Source organism: Sphaeramia orbicularis, chromosome 16, assembly GCF_902148855.1.
Source record: "Sphaeramia orbicularis chromosome 16, fSphaOr1.1, whole genome shotgun sequence".
Taxonomy (NCBI): domain Eukaryota; kingdom Metazoa; phylum Chordata; class Actinopteri; order Kurtiformes; family Apogonidae; genus Sphaeramia; species Sphaeramia orbicularis.
Window position 1 is genome coordinate 39,388,913 of NC_043972.1, and position 13,713 is coordinate 39,402,625.

General features: G+C 38.8%; 1 protein-coding gene across 2 annotated transcripts; it reads right to left on the reverse strand.

Annotated features, from left to right (window-relative positions):
- Nucleotides 1–488: 488 nt before the first annotated feature.
- On the reverse strand, nucleotides 489–13,303 carry zc3h12aa (zinc finger CCCH-type containing 12Aa). Of its 2 annotated transcripts, none has more exons than XM_030159355.1 (6): nucleotides 13,037–13,303; nucleotides 10,935–11,327; nucleotides 10,329–10,468; nucleotides 3,284–3,518; nucleotides 2,975–3,081; nucleotides 489–2,056 (listed from the first exon to the last, which is right to left on the reverse strand). In XM_030159355.1, exons 2-6 carry the CDS (start codon nucleotides 11,309–11,311, stop codon nucleotides 1,041–1,043), a joined length of 1,875 nt encoding a protein of 624 aa, XP_030015215.1. In that variant the 5' UTR covers nucleotides 11,312–11,327; nucleotides 13,037–13,303; the 3' UTR covers nucleotides 489–1,040. The 2 variants fall into 2 exon arrangements, with proteins under 2 accessions (XP_030015215.1, XP_030015214.1); XM_030159354.1 differs by having other exon boundaries at nucleotides 13,040–13,302.
- Nucleotides 13,304–13,713: the final 410 nt, after the last annotated feature.

The window sequence follows — 13,713 nt, forward strand, 5'->3', positions numbered from 1 at the left end:
GTTACATTTGACTATAGTGTCATACAAATGCAGATGGGTATTTCTATGAAACTGGGTTTATTTTGTTATCTGGCACTTTGCCAGCTTTTTAGACCCGATAATAAAAGAGAAATTTAGACATATTTCCCCACAGGATGTACCTAATGATGACCTCAGATAAAAGCAAAAAAAATTATACTCTTGCTCTGAGCCATCCCAAAATTAATCAATTTTTAATCAAATATTGCAGCCAAAAATAGGCCCAAAATTGGGATATGAAAAGCTACTGGTGTCAGTGTATGTGATCTGGAAAACATGGTTTAAAATGGTCTTATATACCGCAATAAATAAAGACACTGTGTTAAATATGACAACCCTAGTGGTTTTTCTAATCCAGACATGCAGGTCTTACATGAATCTCAGTCTCATTCCAGGTTTCGTGTGTAACCCATCGTGTCCGCTGGTGTTACATGCAGAACCTGCCCATTTAAATACATATAATTCGAGAGTGATTTTGCAACATTTTTGTGAAACACTCTGCCTTGCATGATTAGTTCGATTCCCAAAATGTACCTGTGAGAGAATAAAAAGACATTTCAAAAAATAGTAGCACGTAATTTTCGTGTCCGTTTTACCGTGTTACATTCAGTTTTTTGTATAAACATAACATAAAAATGTGTTTTATCTGAAATTTTTTTTCTTTTTTCTCAGTAAATATTTATTTTTAAAATAGACCCAAAGTGCTTCCAAATTTGCTTCATAACATTAGTCTACATCTAGTTTGAATTTTTAGCCCCTCTGTCCTGTTTTTAGAGACCAGTTTCAGAGAAGCACCCATAACGTGATGTAATAATTCTACAACAATACAAAATGCACCCTCAAACTGTCTGATAAATCACACCAGAAAAAAAACAGAAAACAAGAGGAAAACATCTTTCTGATCACTCAAATATTAACAATATAGAAGTTTCTCTTTCTCTGCTCTAACATAGTGTTAGCTTATCACTGATGTCAAAACAAGAAGATCATTTAGAGGAGACTGCAGGGATCAGTGGACACTGTCAGAATATCCCCCTCTGAACCTTTAGGTTGAGGATCTCTGCAGCCAGTTTTTCAGCATCTGTCAGATGTGGAAACATTTCCATGACAGTTTCAACCTCATGTGGGTTAAAGATGGCTTGCAGTCTCTTGCGTAGTTCCAGTCTTTTTGAGTCAGACGCAGGAGACGGTGGTGGTTGTCCCCAGGGCTGATACTGATGTCCATTATAAGAGCAGCAGGAGTTGCTGACGTGGCTGGGCAGACTATGAGATGTCCTGACCTGTGGCAGAACATGAAAGGGATCTGACCAGTAATTTGGCTGGTGATGAGGGCCTCCGTTGTACTGTGGATGGCTGGGGAGGCTGTGCTGGTGTGGCATACTGTGTGGGAACATGTTAGGAGGATGAGTGTCATATTTAGGTTGACCCTTGCAGTCCATGTGTGGGTTTCTCGGAGGCTGCGGGTGAGCTGCGGAGGGAACCGCATAGGAGCAGCACCTGCTTGGTTGGATCGGATTATTTTTCTCTATATGCACTGAGGTGTGTCGGGATCCGGCGAGGGCGCTCTGCTGTTGGGGCCTGGGCCTGTGGGAGTTGCTGAGGCAATGCGAACACTCAGAGTACTGGCTCTCGTAAGACCCGAGGCCGGAATCGAGGCACTCGTGAGAGCTGTTGGCATAGTAATGACTGGGCAAACGGTGCAGTCCGGCCCATTCCTGACTCTGGCCTCCAGGTGCAGAAAGCTGTATATGATTCTGACTGCTTCGAGGAGGATTGTCTCTGAACAACAGTCTATTTTCACTAATCTGGCTGAAATGTAAAGAACTCTGCTGGTCTGCGTTTGGTTCTAGAGGATAGGAAGAGGCGTTATGAACAGCCCCGGGTTCACACTGAAGTGCTCTGGGTGATAATTTTCTTTCTTCTTTATGAGATGAAATCTGGGCTTTCTCTCTCAGTTCATCAGCCACAGACAGATACGACTGGTTTGCCCGCTCTGGATGGTAGAACTTACATTTGATGCCATAAGTGCATTTCTTCTCTATGAAAAAAAAAAACATGAACACACACCATGGTTATTACAGTGAACCACTATAGCAGGGAAAAACAAACAGTTTGCAACAATGAAAACTACAAATACCAGTCAAACACAAACTAAAACAAATTAGAGCTACTGGCAGAATATTTATATTATATATATATATATATATATATATATATATATATATATATATATATATATATATATACTTTTTTTTTTTTTTTTAACTATAGCGTGCTTTCGAAAAAAATGTCTTTACCCAATATACATCTTACATAACTTTTAATATACAGTGATTTTGTAAATGTGCCTGGTGCTGTAGATTTTACATTCTTCTTAAATTAAAACCATGGCTATGCACCTCAGATTGCTTCTGAGGGGCTTAGGTGTCCAGTGGGTGATTGGATTTCACATTATTTAACTAAAAACTATCATTAAAATATTTCTAAAGGACACAAGTTGAAGATATTCATATAACACACACATATATTATTAAGAAAAAGGTGAAAATAAACAAACTCATACATGAAGGAAGTGTGATGTTCTGAAGTAAACCTTAACATTTTTATTGGCTATAAAACATTAATACAAATAACACTGGTTACACAACATTAGTGGGTTCTGAACTTTGATTTAGTGAAACCATAAACAGCAGCGACATGTCTCTCTCAACTAATTTTTTCCCCTTTGAATTTGCCTTGAAAAACAATGCCTAATTGTGTTAGAATTAGAATAGCAGTGAAAACCTTGATTTAAAAACCCCAAAAGGCTTAATTTACAAACTAAACAATAATAAAAACACAAAAAAATTCAACGCAGAAAGTCATTGTGGTGTGAAATATGAAAAGTTCAACAATTTGCTTGCAGTGTGAAAGTATGCCTTGGCAGGAGGGTTCGTCTCATTGAATCATGTCTCACCATATGGACAGAGCTGCCTCTTCTGCTCTGCAGGCAGAGGGTTTCTCCTGAGGAAGTTGTCAAGGCTGGGGCCGTGGCGACCCAGAGGGTCATCTGGAGGCATGAATCTAAAAAAAACAAACAGAAATGACTGTTGACTTCTTCATTTACATGTGATAAATTAGTTGGGAGCAACATTGTTATGCCTGCCTGATTACACCCTCAAGACGCTGCTGCAGAATCCTCTTTGGAACCACATTAAACAGTAATTCATGAGAGGAAAAATTAAAACGTCACAGGATCAGGCGGAGAAAGGGGCTAATTGCTTACTTGTCATTCACAAAGGAGTACATAAGCAGCCTCTCCTCGATGCATTTCTTCCACTCGGGTTTTTCTCCTTGGAGGTCCCGGTAGGTGTCATTAGATACGATTACGCCATCAGACTCGTACGCCAACTTGACGATGAAGCGGTCATCATAGCACACCACTCGCTTACCTCCAACATGGCGCGAAGGGGTAAACACAACTAACTTCTGTTTTTCCAACTCTATTAAGATGTGCTGATCTGAAAGAGAAACAATGACTTAGATAACAGTACAGATAACATTGCATGATTGTACTTGTATTTACTGTTTCACATTGCATAAAAACAATAAATACACAAATTCTTAGTTTTCGCACAGTTATTTTATTTTTTTCCTATTTTTTCAGCTCAGATCACGTCATATAGTGAAATATTAAAATAAAATCTATCATCTACAGTGGGGCAAAAAAATATTTAGTCAGCCACTGATTTTGCAAGTTCTCCTACTTAGAAAGATGAGAGAGGTCTATACTTTTCATCAGAGGTACACTTCAACTATGAGAGACAAAATGAGAAAAAAAATCCAGGAAATCACATTGTAGGATTTTTAAAGAATTTATTTGTAAATTATGGTGGAAAATAAGTATTTGGTCACCCACAAACAAGCAAGATTTCTGACTCTCACAGACCTGTAACTTCTTTCAGAAGCTCTTCTGTGCTCCACTCGTTGCCTGTATTAATGGCGCCTGTTTGAACTGGTTATCTGTATAAAAGACATCTATCCACAGCCTCAAACAGGCAGACTCCAAACTCAACTATGGCCAAGACCAAAGAGCTGTCCAAGGACACCAGGAAGAAAACTGTAGACCTGCACCAGGCTGGGAAGAGTGAATCTACAATAGGCAAGCAGGTTGGTGTGAACAAATCAACTGTGGGAGCAATTGTAAGAAAATGGAAGACATACAAAACCATTGATAATCTCCCTCGATCTGGGGCCCTACGCAAGATCTCATCCTGTGGAGTCAAAATGATCATGAGAACGGCGAGCAAAAATCCCAGAACTACACGGAGGGACCCGATGAATGACCTGCAGAGAGCTGGGACCAAAGTAACAAAGGCTACCATCAGTAACACACTACGCTGAGAGGGACTCAAATCCTGCAGCGCCAGGCGTGTCCCCCTGCTTAAGCCAGTACATGTCCAGGCCCGTCTGAAGTTTGCCAGAGAGGATATGGATGATCCACAAGAGAATTGGGAGAATATCATGTGGTCTGATAAAACCAAAATAGAACTTTTTGGTAAAAACTCAACTTGTCGTGTTTGGAGGAAGAAGAATACTGAGTTGCATCCCAAGAACACCATACCTACTGTGAAGCATGGGGGTGGAAACCTCATGCTTTGGGGCTGTTTTTCTGCAAAGGGGACAGGACGACTGATCCGTGTTAAGGGAAGAATGAACGGGGCCATGTATCGTGAGATTTTAAGCCAAAACCTCCTTCCATCAGTGAGAGAACTGAAGATGGAACGTGGCTGGGCCTTCCAGCATGACAATGATCCCAAACACACCACTCAGGCAACGAAAGAGTGGCTCCGTAAAAAGCATTTCAAGGTCCTGGAGTGGCCTAGCCAGTCTCCAGACCTCAACCCCATAGAAAATTTGGGGAGGGAGTTGAAAGTCCGTGTTGCCCAGCGACAGCCCCAAAACATCACTGCCCTAGAGGAGATCTGCATGGAGGAATGGGCCAGAATACCAGCTACAGTGTGTGCAAACCTGGTGAAGACTTACAGGAAACGTTTGACCTCTGTCATTGCCAACAAAGGTTATGTTAGAAAGTATTGAGTTGAACTTTTGTTATTGACCAAATACTTATTTTCCACCATAATTTACAAACAAATTCTTTAAAAATCCTATAATGTGATTTCCTGGATTTTTTTTTTTCTCATTTTGTCTCTCATAGTTGAAGTGTACCTCTGATGAAAATTACAAACCTCTCTCATCTTTCTAAGTAGGACAACTTGCAAAATCAGTGGCTGACTAAATACTTTTTTGCCCCACTGTATCTATAATCAGGTCAAGTATTTGGACAATGACACAGATTTTGACATTTTGCTTCTGTACACCACCACAGTGGATCTGAAACTAAGCAACTGAGGTGTGATTGAAGTGTGGACTTTCAGCTTTAATTCAAGGGGTTTAATCAAAATATTTCATTAAATTTAATTATTAAATTCAATCATACTCCTCTTTCAAAGGTTCAAAAGTAAATAGACAGCGGACTGACAAGCAGTACCATGTCCAGATACGTCCTGTTCTCTAGTTAGTCTATTACAAATGAAGCAGATAAAAGTTCTGGAGCTGATTCCAGATGTTGATTTTACATTTAGTAATATGAGGTAAAAGGAAACCAAAATAAATCTATCAGAGTGATACTGAAAACTTCAGGAGAGGCAAAAGTCAACAATTTAGTACAAAAAAGGAAGAATCCACTGCAACACCAGAAGGCCTTGAAGACCCTTAAAGAGGATGATTGTAGAATTATTTTGTTTGTTGATGAAGAAAAATCCTTTCATAACAACCAGTCAAGTCAAGATCACACTTGAGGAAGTTGGTGAGTTATTATCAAAGTCTGCAATCAGGAGACGCCTTCATGAATGTAAATAAAGAGGGATAACAACAAGGTGCAAACGACTGGGAACACTTAACAACAGGAAGGACAGATTAGAATTTAGCAGAAATCAGCTAAAAAAAAAAAAGGCTCAATGGCCCTATAGCTCACCTATCAAGAATCAATAAAAAGTTACATTTGTGAAGTTGTCAGGTTCTGCTGTTATGTTAGGGTCCTGTGGTCTTGATGGAGGGGATCAATCTCCCAATAGAAATGGGTGGTACTTTCACTGGAGGAGAACTCAACTACTTAAATGAAAGTCCCTATATGACTTCCTATCAGTGCTCAGTAGTAACTATATTGATATCTGTAACCATTTCCATGTTATAAACCATCAAAATATGACCTATTATGAATAAATGCAAATTTTTAATATTTCAAAAATTCAAAATTTCTCAAAACTGTCACTTTGTAAACATTGTCCCAAGGAAGCTACATATAAAATTTGAAAATAATCTGAATAGGAGTTTCAGAGAAGAAGATTGTAGACATTGGTGACCTTGAGTTTGACCCTTTTAGGCCACTCAAGGTCAAAGGTCATGGACCCAAATAAAAGTCCGTATATAACTTCGTATCAGTGCTCAATAGTAAGTATATGGACAATTCTAACCATTTCCATGTTATAAGCCATTAAAATATGTCTCTATATGTCCATAGAGTTTGGCATAAATCTTACATATTACAGATAAATGCTTCTTCTCAATGTTTAGTTTGGACTTGGAGTTCTAACTAGCTGATCAGGGTTAATAGGTCCAATTCCTTACACTTATATTCACTGCTATTCTGGTCTAAACCATTCAGTGATTTAGCCCTTTAAAATCTACTAGCACACTGAGATCCTGGACTTCATCATTGTCAATACCGCCAGTGGGACGTGAAAAAAAGGGAGGGGGGGTTAAAATCCACATCCCAACCCTGAGGGGCAGTATCCCGGCCCCCCAGCATGGATATTTGTTGTGTATTCATGCATGCTGTACCGCATTTGTCCAGCAGTCACCTCCAAAGCGTTCTTGTGATTCTGGCCATAGCAACATGATTGTAAGGTTATTGTATTCCAAAATTACTAATATCTACCAAAATACTGGTCCTATCAACTTGCAGTTTTTGCTAGTCTCTTCCTTGGCCAAAAATACCTAAGTATGCCAAACTGCAGCAGTCAGTTCTTTCTGGATTTTGTGTGATGCCCGAGACACACAAACACACACACAAACAGATTCCACTTCCCTTTTATAATACAGATTCTGCAGCTGACCGGATGCCAGTGTGTAGATTTTGGAACTGGACTAATGTGATCTGCTCTCTTTGTCCTGGTTAAACCTGAATGAGCTGCAGAGGCTGAGGTATGCAAAGCTCTTGACTCATGTTATATTTTTAAGTTAAATGAAGGTGAAGGTAACATCTAAGCCTATTAGTATGCAAAGATTTTGGACAGAAAAAATAATACATGAAATGTATGTGAAAACATTAAAAAGCTCCTGTCAGATATTTAACTATGATGTAACACAATGAGGCTGAACTCAATCTGTTCCTTTCAAATATATTCCATCATACTTTATGTAACGTCTGTATTGGATTACATTTATGTAATTATGTCATTATTCCTGACTGTATGTTCAAGCCACAAAGCGTAAGAAGATAATGGAGTAAGCATTTCATAAAGCCCAAGCAATAACATTAGCAAACAAATTACACCAAACAATAAATCACACCACCTGTACAAACCAAATAACCATCTATTTGTGTATTATATCATATTACTTCACCAGTCTATCAATGAATAAATGAATGAAAGTACAAAATGCAGACTGTATGTGTATGTGCATGTGTGTGTTTATTATGCAGATTATGGGACAAATTAAATGACCCATGAAATGCTGTTAAATACAGATGACAGGATTTGGCTCAACAATTGATCTGAAGATAAAAACCTTGAACACGGTGAACTGTTTCATTATGGAGTACTAGTGTTTGTCAGGGTGACTGTCAGCACTTAACCTCTTGTTATATATATGTGTCAGTAGTCAACTATGAACTAGGTGTGGAAGAACAAACACAGCTGTACTTCCTGATGGGGATTACCCTTCAGGGCTGCAGGCTTACTTTACTTCCTTGTCCGAGGATCGAAAATAGAACCTTTGGATTGCTCCACCCAGACAGCCCGGTTACTAAATCACCAAGACACATGGACATGATGCATCAGCGTGAAAAGAACGGCCTGTCCTAGTTGTCTTTGTTGTTGAAGTTATCAGATGTGAGGTGGGTGAATAGTCTGATAATGTGATGAGATGCTCCTGATATTTTAACTCATAAGGTATATCAAAAATTTTTCGCACTCCCACCCTTCATTGTGTTCTGCTGCTGGTGACAAGAGCACAAATATGACCAAAAAAAACCCCCACAACATGTATGTAAACACTTCGAAGATGTTATGTCTTCATGGACACACTCGGCTAAGCTATCGGTTTCATGATATCAACTATGTAGCCCCCGCCTTTGGCATGGGTTCAGTAGTTTTGTCTCTGTGATTAGACTGAAATATTATCTCATTGCTTCAGAGCTTTTGTGAGAATGAATCACAGACACAGGGGTGAACAGCAGCAGTTTAACATCTGATTATTACTGTTATCAGTGGAAATCTCATTAGACAGACTAAACTGGGAGTCATATGATTGAAGCAGCAGAACCACAAATGACTGATGTCATTTTCGCTAGGCATGATGACATTCACTCCACTCTCCCAAAGATGGTATTTCCACAAAGATATTACTGAGTTTTCATATATCAGTGGTTATACTATCCAGGTTTGACCAGCGCTTATATTTAACAAGTACCTTATATGCCTGTCAGACCTCCTAACCAGGGTTATTACCCTGCCCCCCGAAGGGGAGGCAAGGGGTATTGTTGTTGGTTCGGTTTGTTTGTTTGTTATATTAACACTCTAGCAGCAAAACTATTGGTTGAATTCATACCAAATTTGGTTTATAGATTGCCAGTGAACCAGAATAGATCTGATTACATTTGAGAAAAGTAGGTCAAAGTTAAATTTTTTTAATGAATTTTCAAAACCTTTTTTTTTTTCCCGATTTACTTATAATGAGTGAAATTTCCCATGTTTGTGTCAGCAAAACTATTGGTTGAATTCATACCAAGTTGGGTTTATAGATTGCCAGTGACCCAAAATAGATGTGGTTATATTTTGGAAAAGTAAAACAAAGTTCAAATTTTTTAATACATTTTTAAAATAATTTTTCTTCTCCCATTTATTTATAATGGGTGAAATTTCACCCATTTCATCTCCTTCTTTTTCTTCATTTTATAACCAGCATTAAAGCGCACTACTGTCACCTTTGATACTCTTATTTAACAGACCTAGAGTGCCAAAACAAGCCCTGGCAGAGACAAGAGCTTCTGTGATTTTGCAGCCACTGTAACTGAGGGTGAGAATGAATTTAGAAAGTTGGAATCTTCAACTTCACTACTAGATTTCACTCAATAGTACATAACATATTGAACCTGTAAGTGTCTCTGGATGACATTTGCTGATCCAAACTACATATTGTAAGATGAATCAAAATCACACTTTGCAACAACTCATCTATGTCTGCATTCCTTTTACATGACTAATGTTTATTATCTCAACAACCCTGTCCATTTTTAAAAAATGTCCACATTTGTTTGGACTTCTAACAGGGTTCCTACAGGTTAAATTTAAGTCTTTGTAAGACTTTTTTAAGACTAAGAACAGAATTCAATGCCCATTTCACAGCCATACTGGCAAAAATATGTGACTCCTAGAATTTTCGAAAACTTGTACCAACCAGGATAAGAACGATCTTTTCTCCAACCAGGCATAACAAAAGTTGCACTTCCTCATGCTTACTTTTCACTTGCGAGCCGTCTCTTAAAGTTCCCAAAGTCAGCTTTCTTGGGCGACACGCACTTGACTAACCACTGCACATGTATTAGGCTCAATGTTCGGTGATCATTTCTCAGTGGGGGCTGCAAAGTTAGCAGTATTTGGTTCCTAATCTCAAAATAAATTGTCAGGTTGGAACACAGCACAATGAACAAGTTTATGGCAACATAACTTAAGATATTTTTTAATTTAATACATTTAAGAAACATTTTCAAGGTATTAAATGCAGGTTTGTAAATTCAAGAATTTTTAAGACCCCATGGGAACCCTGTTCTAAAGACTTCATAAGTGCCTGAAGACATTCTGAATATTGCTCGAATTAAAATTACTTTAATTAATTAATTACTTTTATTCAAATTAGAGACTTAGTTGACATTCAGGTTTTGTCACCATGCACACATTCTATGAAAACTGGTGTATGTGGTGTGGTTTGTGCAGCTTTCTTAATGAGAACCATCTGTCTGCTTGGTTGCACATTTGTATTCTCACCTGTTATAGGAGCATCAGGTCTGGCTTGCTCTTTGCGCCAAGAGGGAACAAACACAGTAACTGTGTTATGACCTCTGTCCAGGAAAAAGTTCACTGCCAGCTGGATGCCTCGGCAGGAGAAGACTTCCTTGTTGCCATGACTGTAAAGAAGCAGATGCATGTACATGACTAAAGATGACTACAAATTAGCTGAGAGGAATGGAGCTGCAAAAATTCAGTTTGTCTGTTAACACCATGTGTCTGAACGTGCTGCGTGTCTGACTGAACCCTCCTTCAGGGTGCTATTTGATGTGTGCTTAAGGTATCACACGCCATACCTTTTGAGAGGTGGAGAATTTTTTTTTATGTGTGTGTGTGTGTGTGTGTGCGTCTAGGATTTGCATATTGTATCAGACAAAAACATGCACGGGCAGGGTGGTGAACGCCCTTAAAAAAAAAGAAAAGTCTAGTGACAACACAGTGTTTCAGGGTTAGAGTTGAACAACAGCAATAACTATAAGTGTCGGCAGTCACAAACCTGTAATTTTACAGGTGTTAAACGACAGCTTTGGTGGTTAACCATAATTCACACTGACATTAACTGAAGATATATGTTATTAAGGTTACCTCATGGCAACATTGCTTCCGTCAATGACAACTGGCCTCAACTCTTCATCTGTAGCCTTCTTCTCCACTAGTTGTGGCATCGTTCTGCAGGGTCCCATGGCCCAACTGGGTGGCAGCAGAGGGACCTTCCAGCCTGAGCTTCTCTCTTCACTGTCACCTGAATTCAAAACACATGATCCTGTGGTGGCCCTACTCCGAACCAGCTCTCCCAGCACCGAATTGGTATCTGTGCCTAAACCCAGCTTCTTCAGAGCAGCTTTGACCTCTGCTGAGGAATAACCAAGCTTCCTGAAGAAGTCGGCTCTCATCTGGACCTCCTCACTGTCTGCTTCCATCAGGTCTGGAGCTGAGTTCTGGCCGGGATGAGCTTGATCCATTGTAGAGCATTTGGGCCTGTTGAGAGATGAAACAGGCTTCAGGGTGATGATCAAGCATTAGGAGAAAAAAAAGAACATTCAATTTGGAACAATTACAATTGATAGTTTAAGTTAATTTACTAAATCTGTTGTGATGATGTGTAAGACAATATTAACCCTTTCATGCATAGTGGTCAGTACAGTGGACAGCTATTCCAAAGCTGTTCTCCTGTATATTTATGGGTTTTGATGTTTAAGTTGCCAACACAGTGGACGCTTGTACATAATCCTAAACACTGTCACTTACTGGACAGCCATGGGAAGTGCATTTGTTTTTTTACTCATAACCAAGATGGCTGACAGGAAGTCAGAAATGCTGAACATCCCAGGAATATCTGGTAAATCTTTCTATATCAGGACACCCCTGAAGGTAGAAAAAATATGCTACCATCAAGTAACATCTAAGGATTAATAGCAGTGTTAAAAATTCCAGATATTTATTTTATATTGAAAGAAATTTACAATTAAACATGTCCACTAAATTGGACGCCATGGATCACTGGCTGTATTTCAATTGCAAACTATACCGTTACTGTAACTTTACTGTTTTTGTTAAACTTGTTCTGCTTCAACATGTTTTAGTACAAATCAATTGCTAATTCCCAGATAGCAAATATTTGGCAGTATTATGGCATACATCTGGCATTTTTGGCTTTCTTTTGGCATTATGAAAATCTTTAGGCTTAACTGTGGTATGATTAAGGTTATCCATAATAGATATGGAGGCACCAGCAATATATGGTTGAGTTATGGCATATGTCTGGTTAACCAAAAGACTGGGCAAAGAGCGGGATCAAGTATAGGGATGGTATGGCATGTTTTGGCTTCTTTTTGGCTGGAATATGGGGATTTGGGGCTTATTTGGGACAATTATGGCTATATTTTGGAAGTCCGCAATTAGTTTTGGGTGAATTTTGGCTTTCTTCTGGTTTGATTTTGGCTTGCTTATTTTGGGCCATTCATACATCTGCCCAGAACTTTGCCAAATGGCATGCCAGTTTTGGGCCAGATTTAAGCCATAATGATTTTGCTATCTGGGTTGTTCTTAGAGCAGTTTCGATTTTGTTTTTTTTCATAATATCTTCATAAAGTGAGTAACAACAAGTATTAGAACATGTAAAAATGTGAGAAAACATCAGATTAGGAACATTTAAAGTGTTTTATTGAATAGTTTTCCCACAGTACATCATTTTCTGATGTTAAATACACATTTCTTTACTTCAAATGTTAAATGTACATATATTGGACATTCTTGTAACTCCATGAAAAATAGGTTCATGAAATAAATAAATAAATAAATAAAATAAAAAAGCAATTGCATTGTTTTTACATGCCTAAAGAGGAATGAAAACACTCAGGAAAACAATCTTGACTAAGGTTCTCATAATTCATGCAGGAAAGGGTTAATTTGATCATAAAATACTTTAACACAGACTACATTTATGATCTAAGACAGTTGTTTTAAGATGTGATTTGTTATCTACACATATTATCATCTCATGTTATGATGGGTAATAATCCAACAACACAGCAAGACAGTTATGACACTGATAATATAAAGCCTCATAAAACAGGAAGAGTCTATTCGCTGCAGTGCTTTACACACTGACCTTCCTCTATTTGCACATAAACGTACTAAAAACATACTTTAATAAATATAAAACACACAAACTAAACATGTACAACTACCTGACACAGGTGAGAACCGGGCTCCGTCTTCCTACCGGGACGAGTCCAATGTCTTATCCCGGGGGGGTGGGGCAGCTCTGGGTTACGGGTAACAAATGTCCCACAACCAGCCACACCGCTAGCTTACTTCCACTGTTTATCTCCTTCTTTTCGTGTTTCATTTATCAGCAGCAGTCACTCATAAATGTTAATGTTTTCAAAGTACAGTCCTCAGTCGTGGCTCTACAGGCTGGCTGTTGAAAGCACCTCCCCCTCTTGGAGAATGAGTTCTTCCCCTCTTCCTCCAGAATGAACCTAACCCCGGTCACAGCCGCACGCGCCTGTAACTATTACCTCACGTCAAAGTCACGGAGACAAGTGTGTGAAAAATGTCAAAATAAACACGAAGACGACACGTTTAACGTCCTATAGGTCGACTCACAACACTACCCCCGGCTATAGAGGCATTCCTGGAATCGTCAAAAACTTGTCTAACGAGACGGAAAAATAATCCCATCTAAAACGACAAAAATGAGTTTTTAGCGAAGTGTGTCGGTTAAAAATGACCGGAAGGAAGTAGCTAATTTTCGTAGCCGTCTGTAAAAAATGTATTATTTTCCGCTGGTGGTTAGAGGAGGTTTTTTTTTTTTTTTTTTTTTTTTTTTTTTTTTTTTTTTTTTAGGATTCCTGAAATG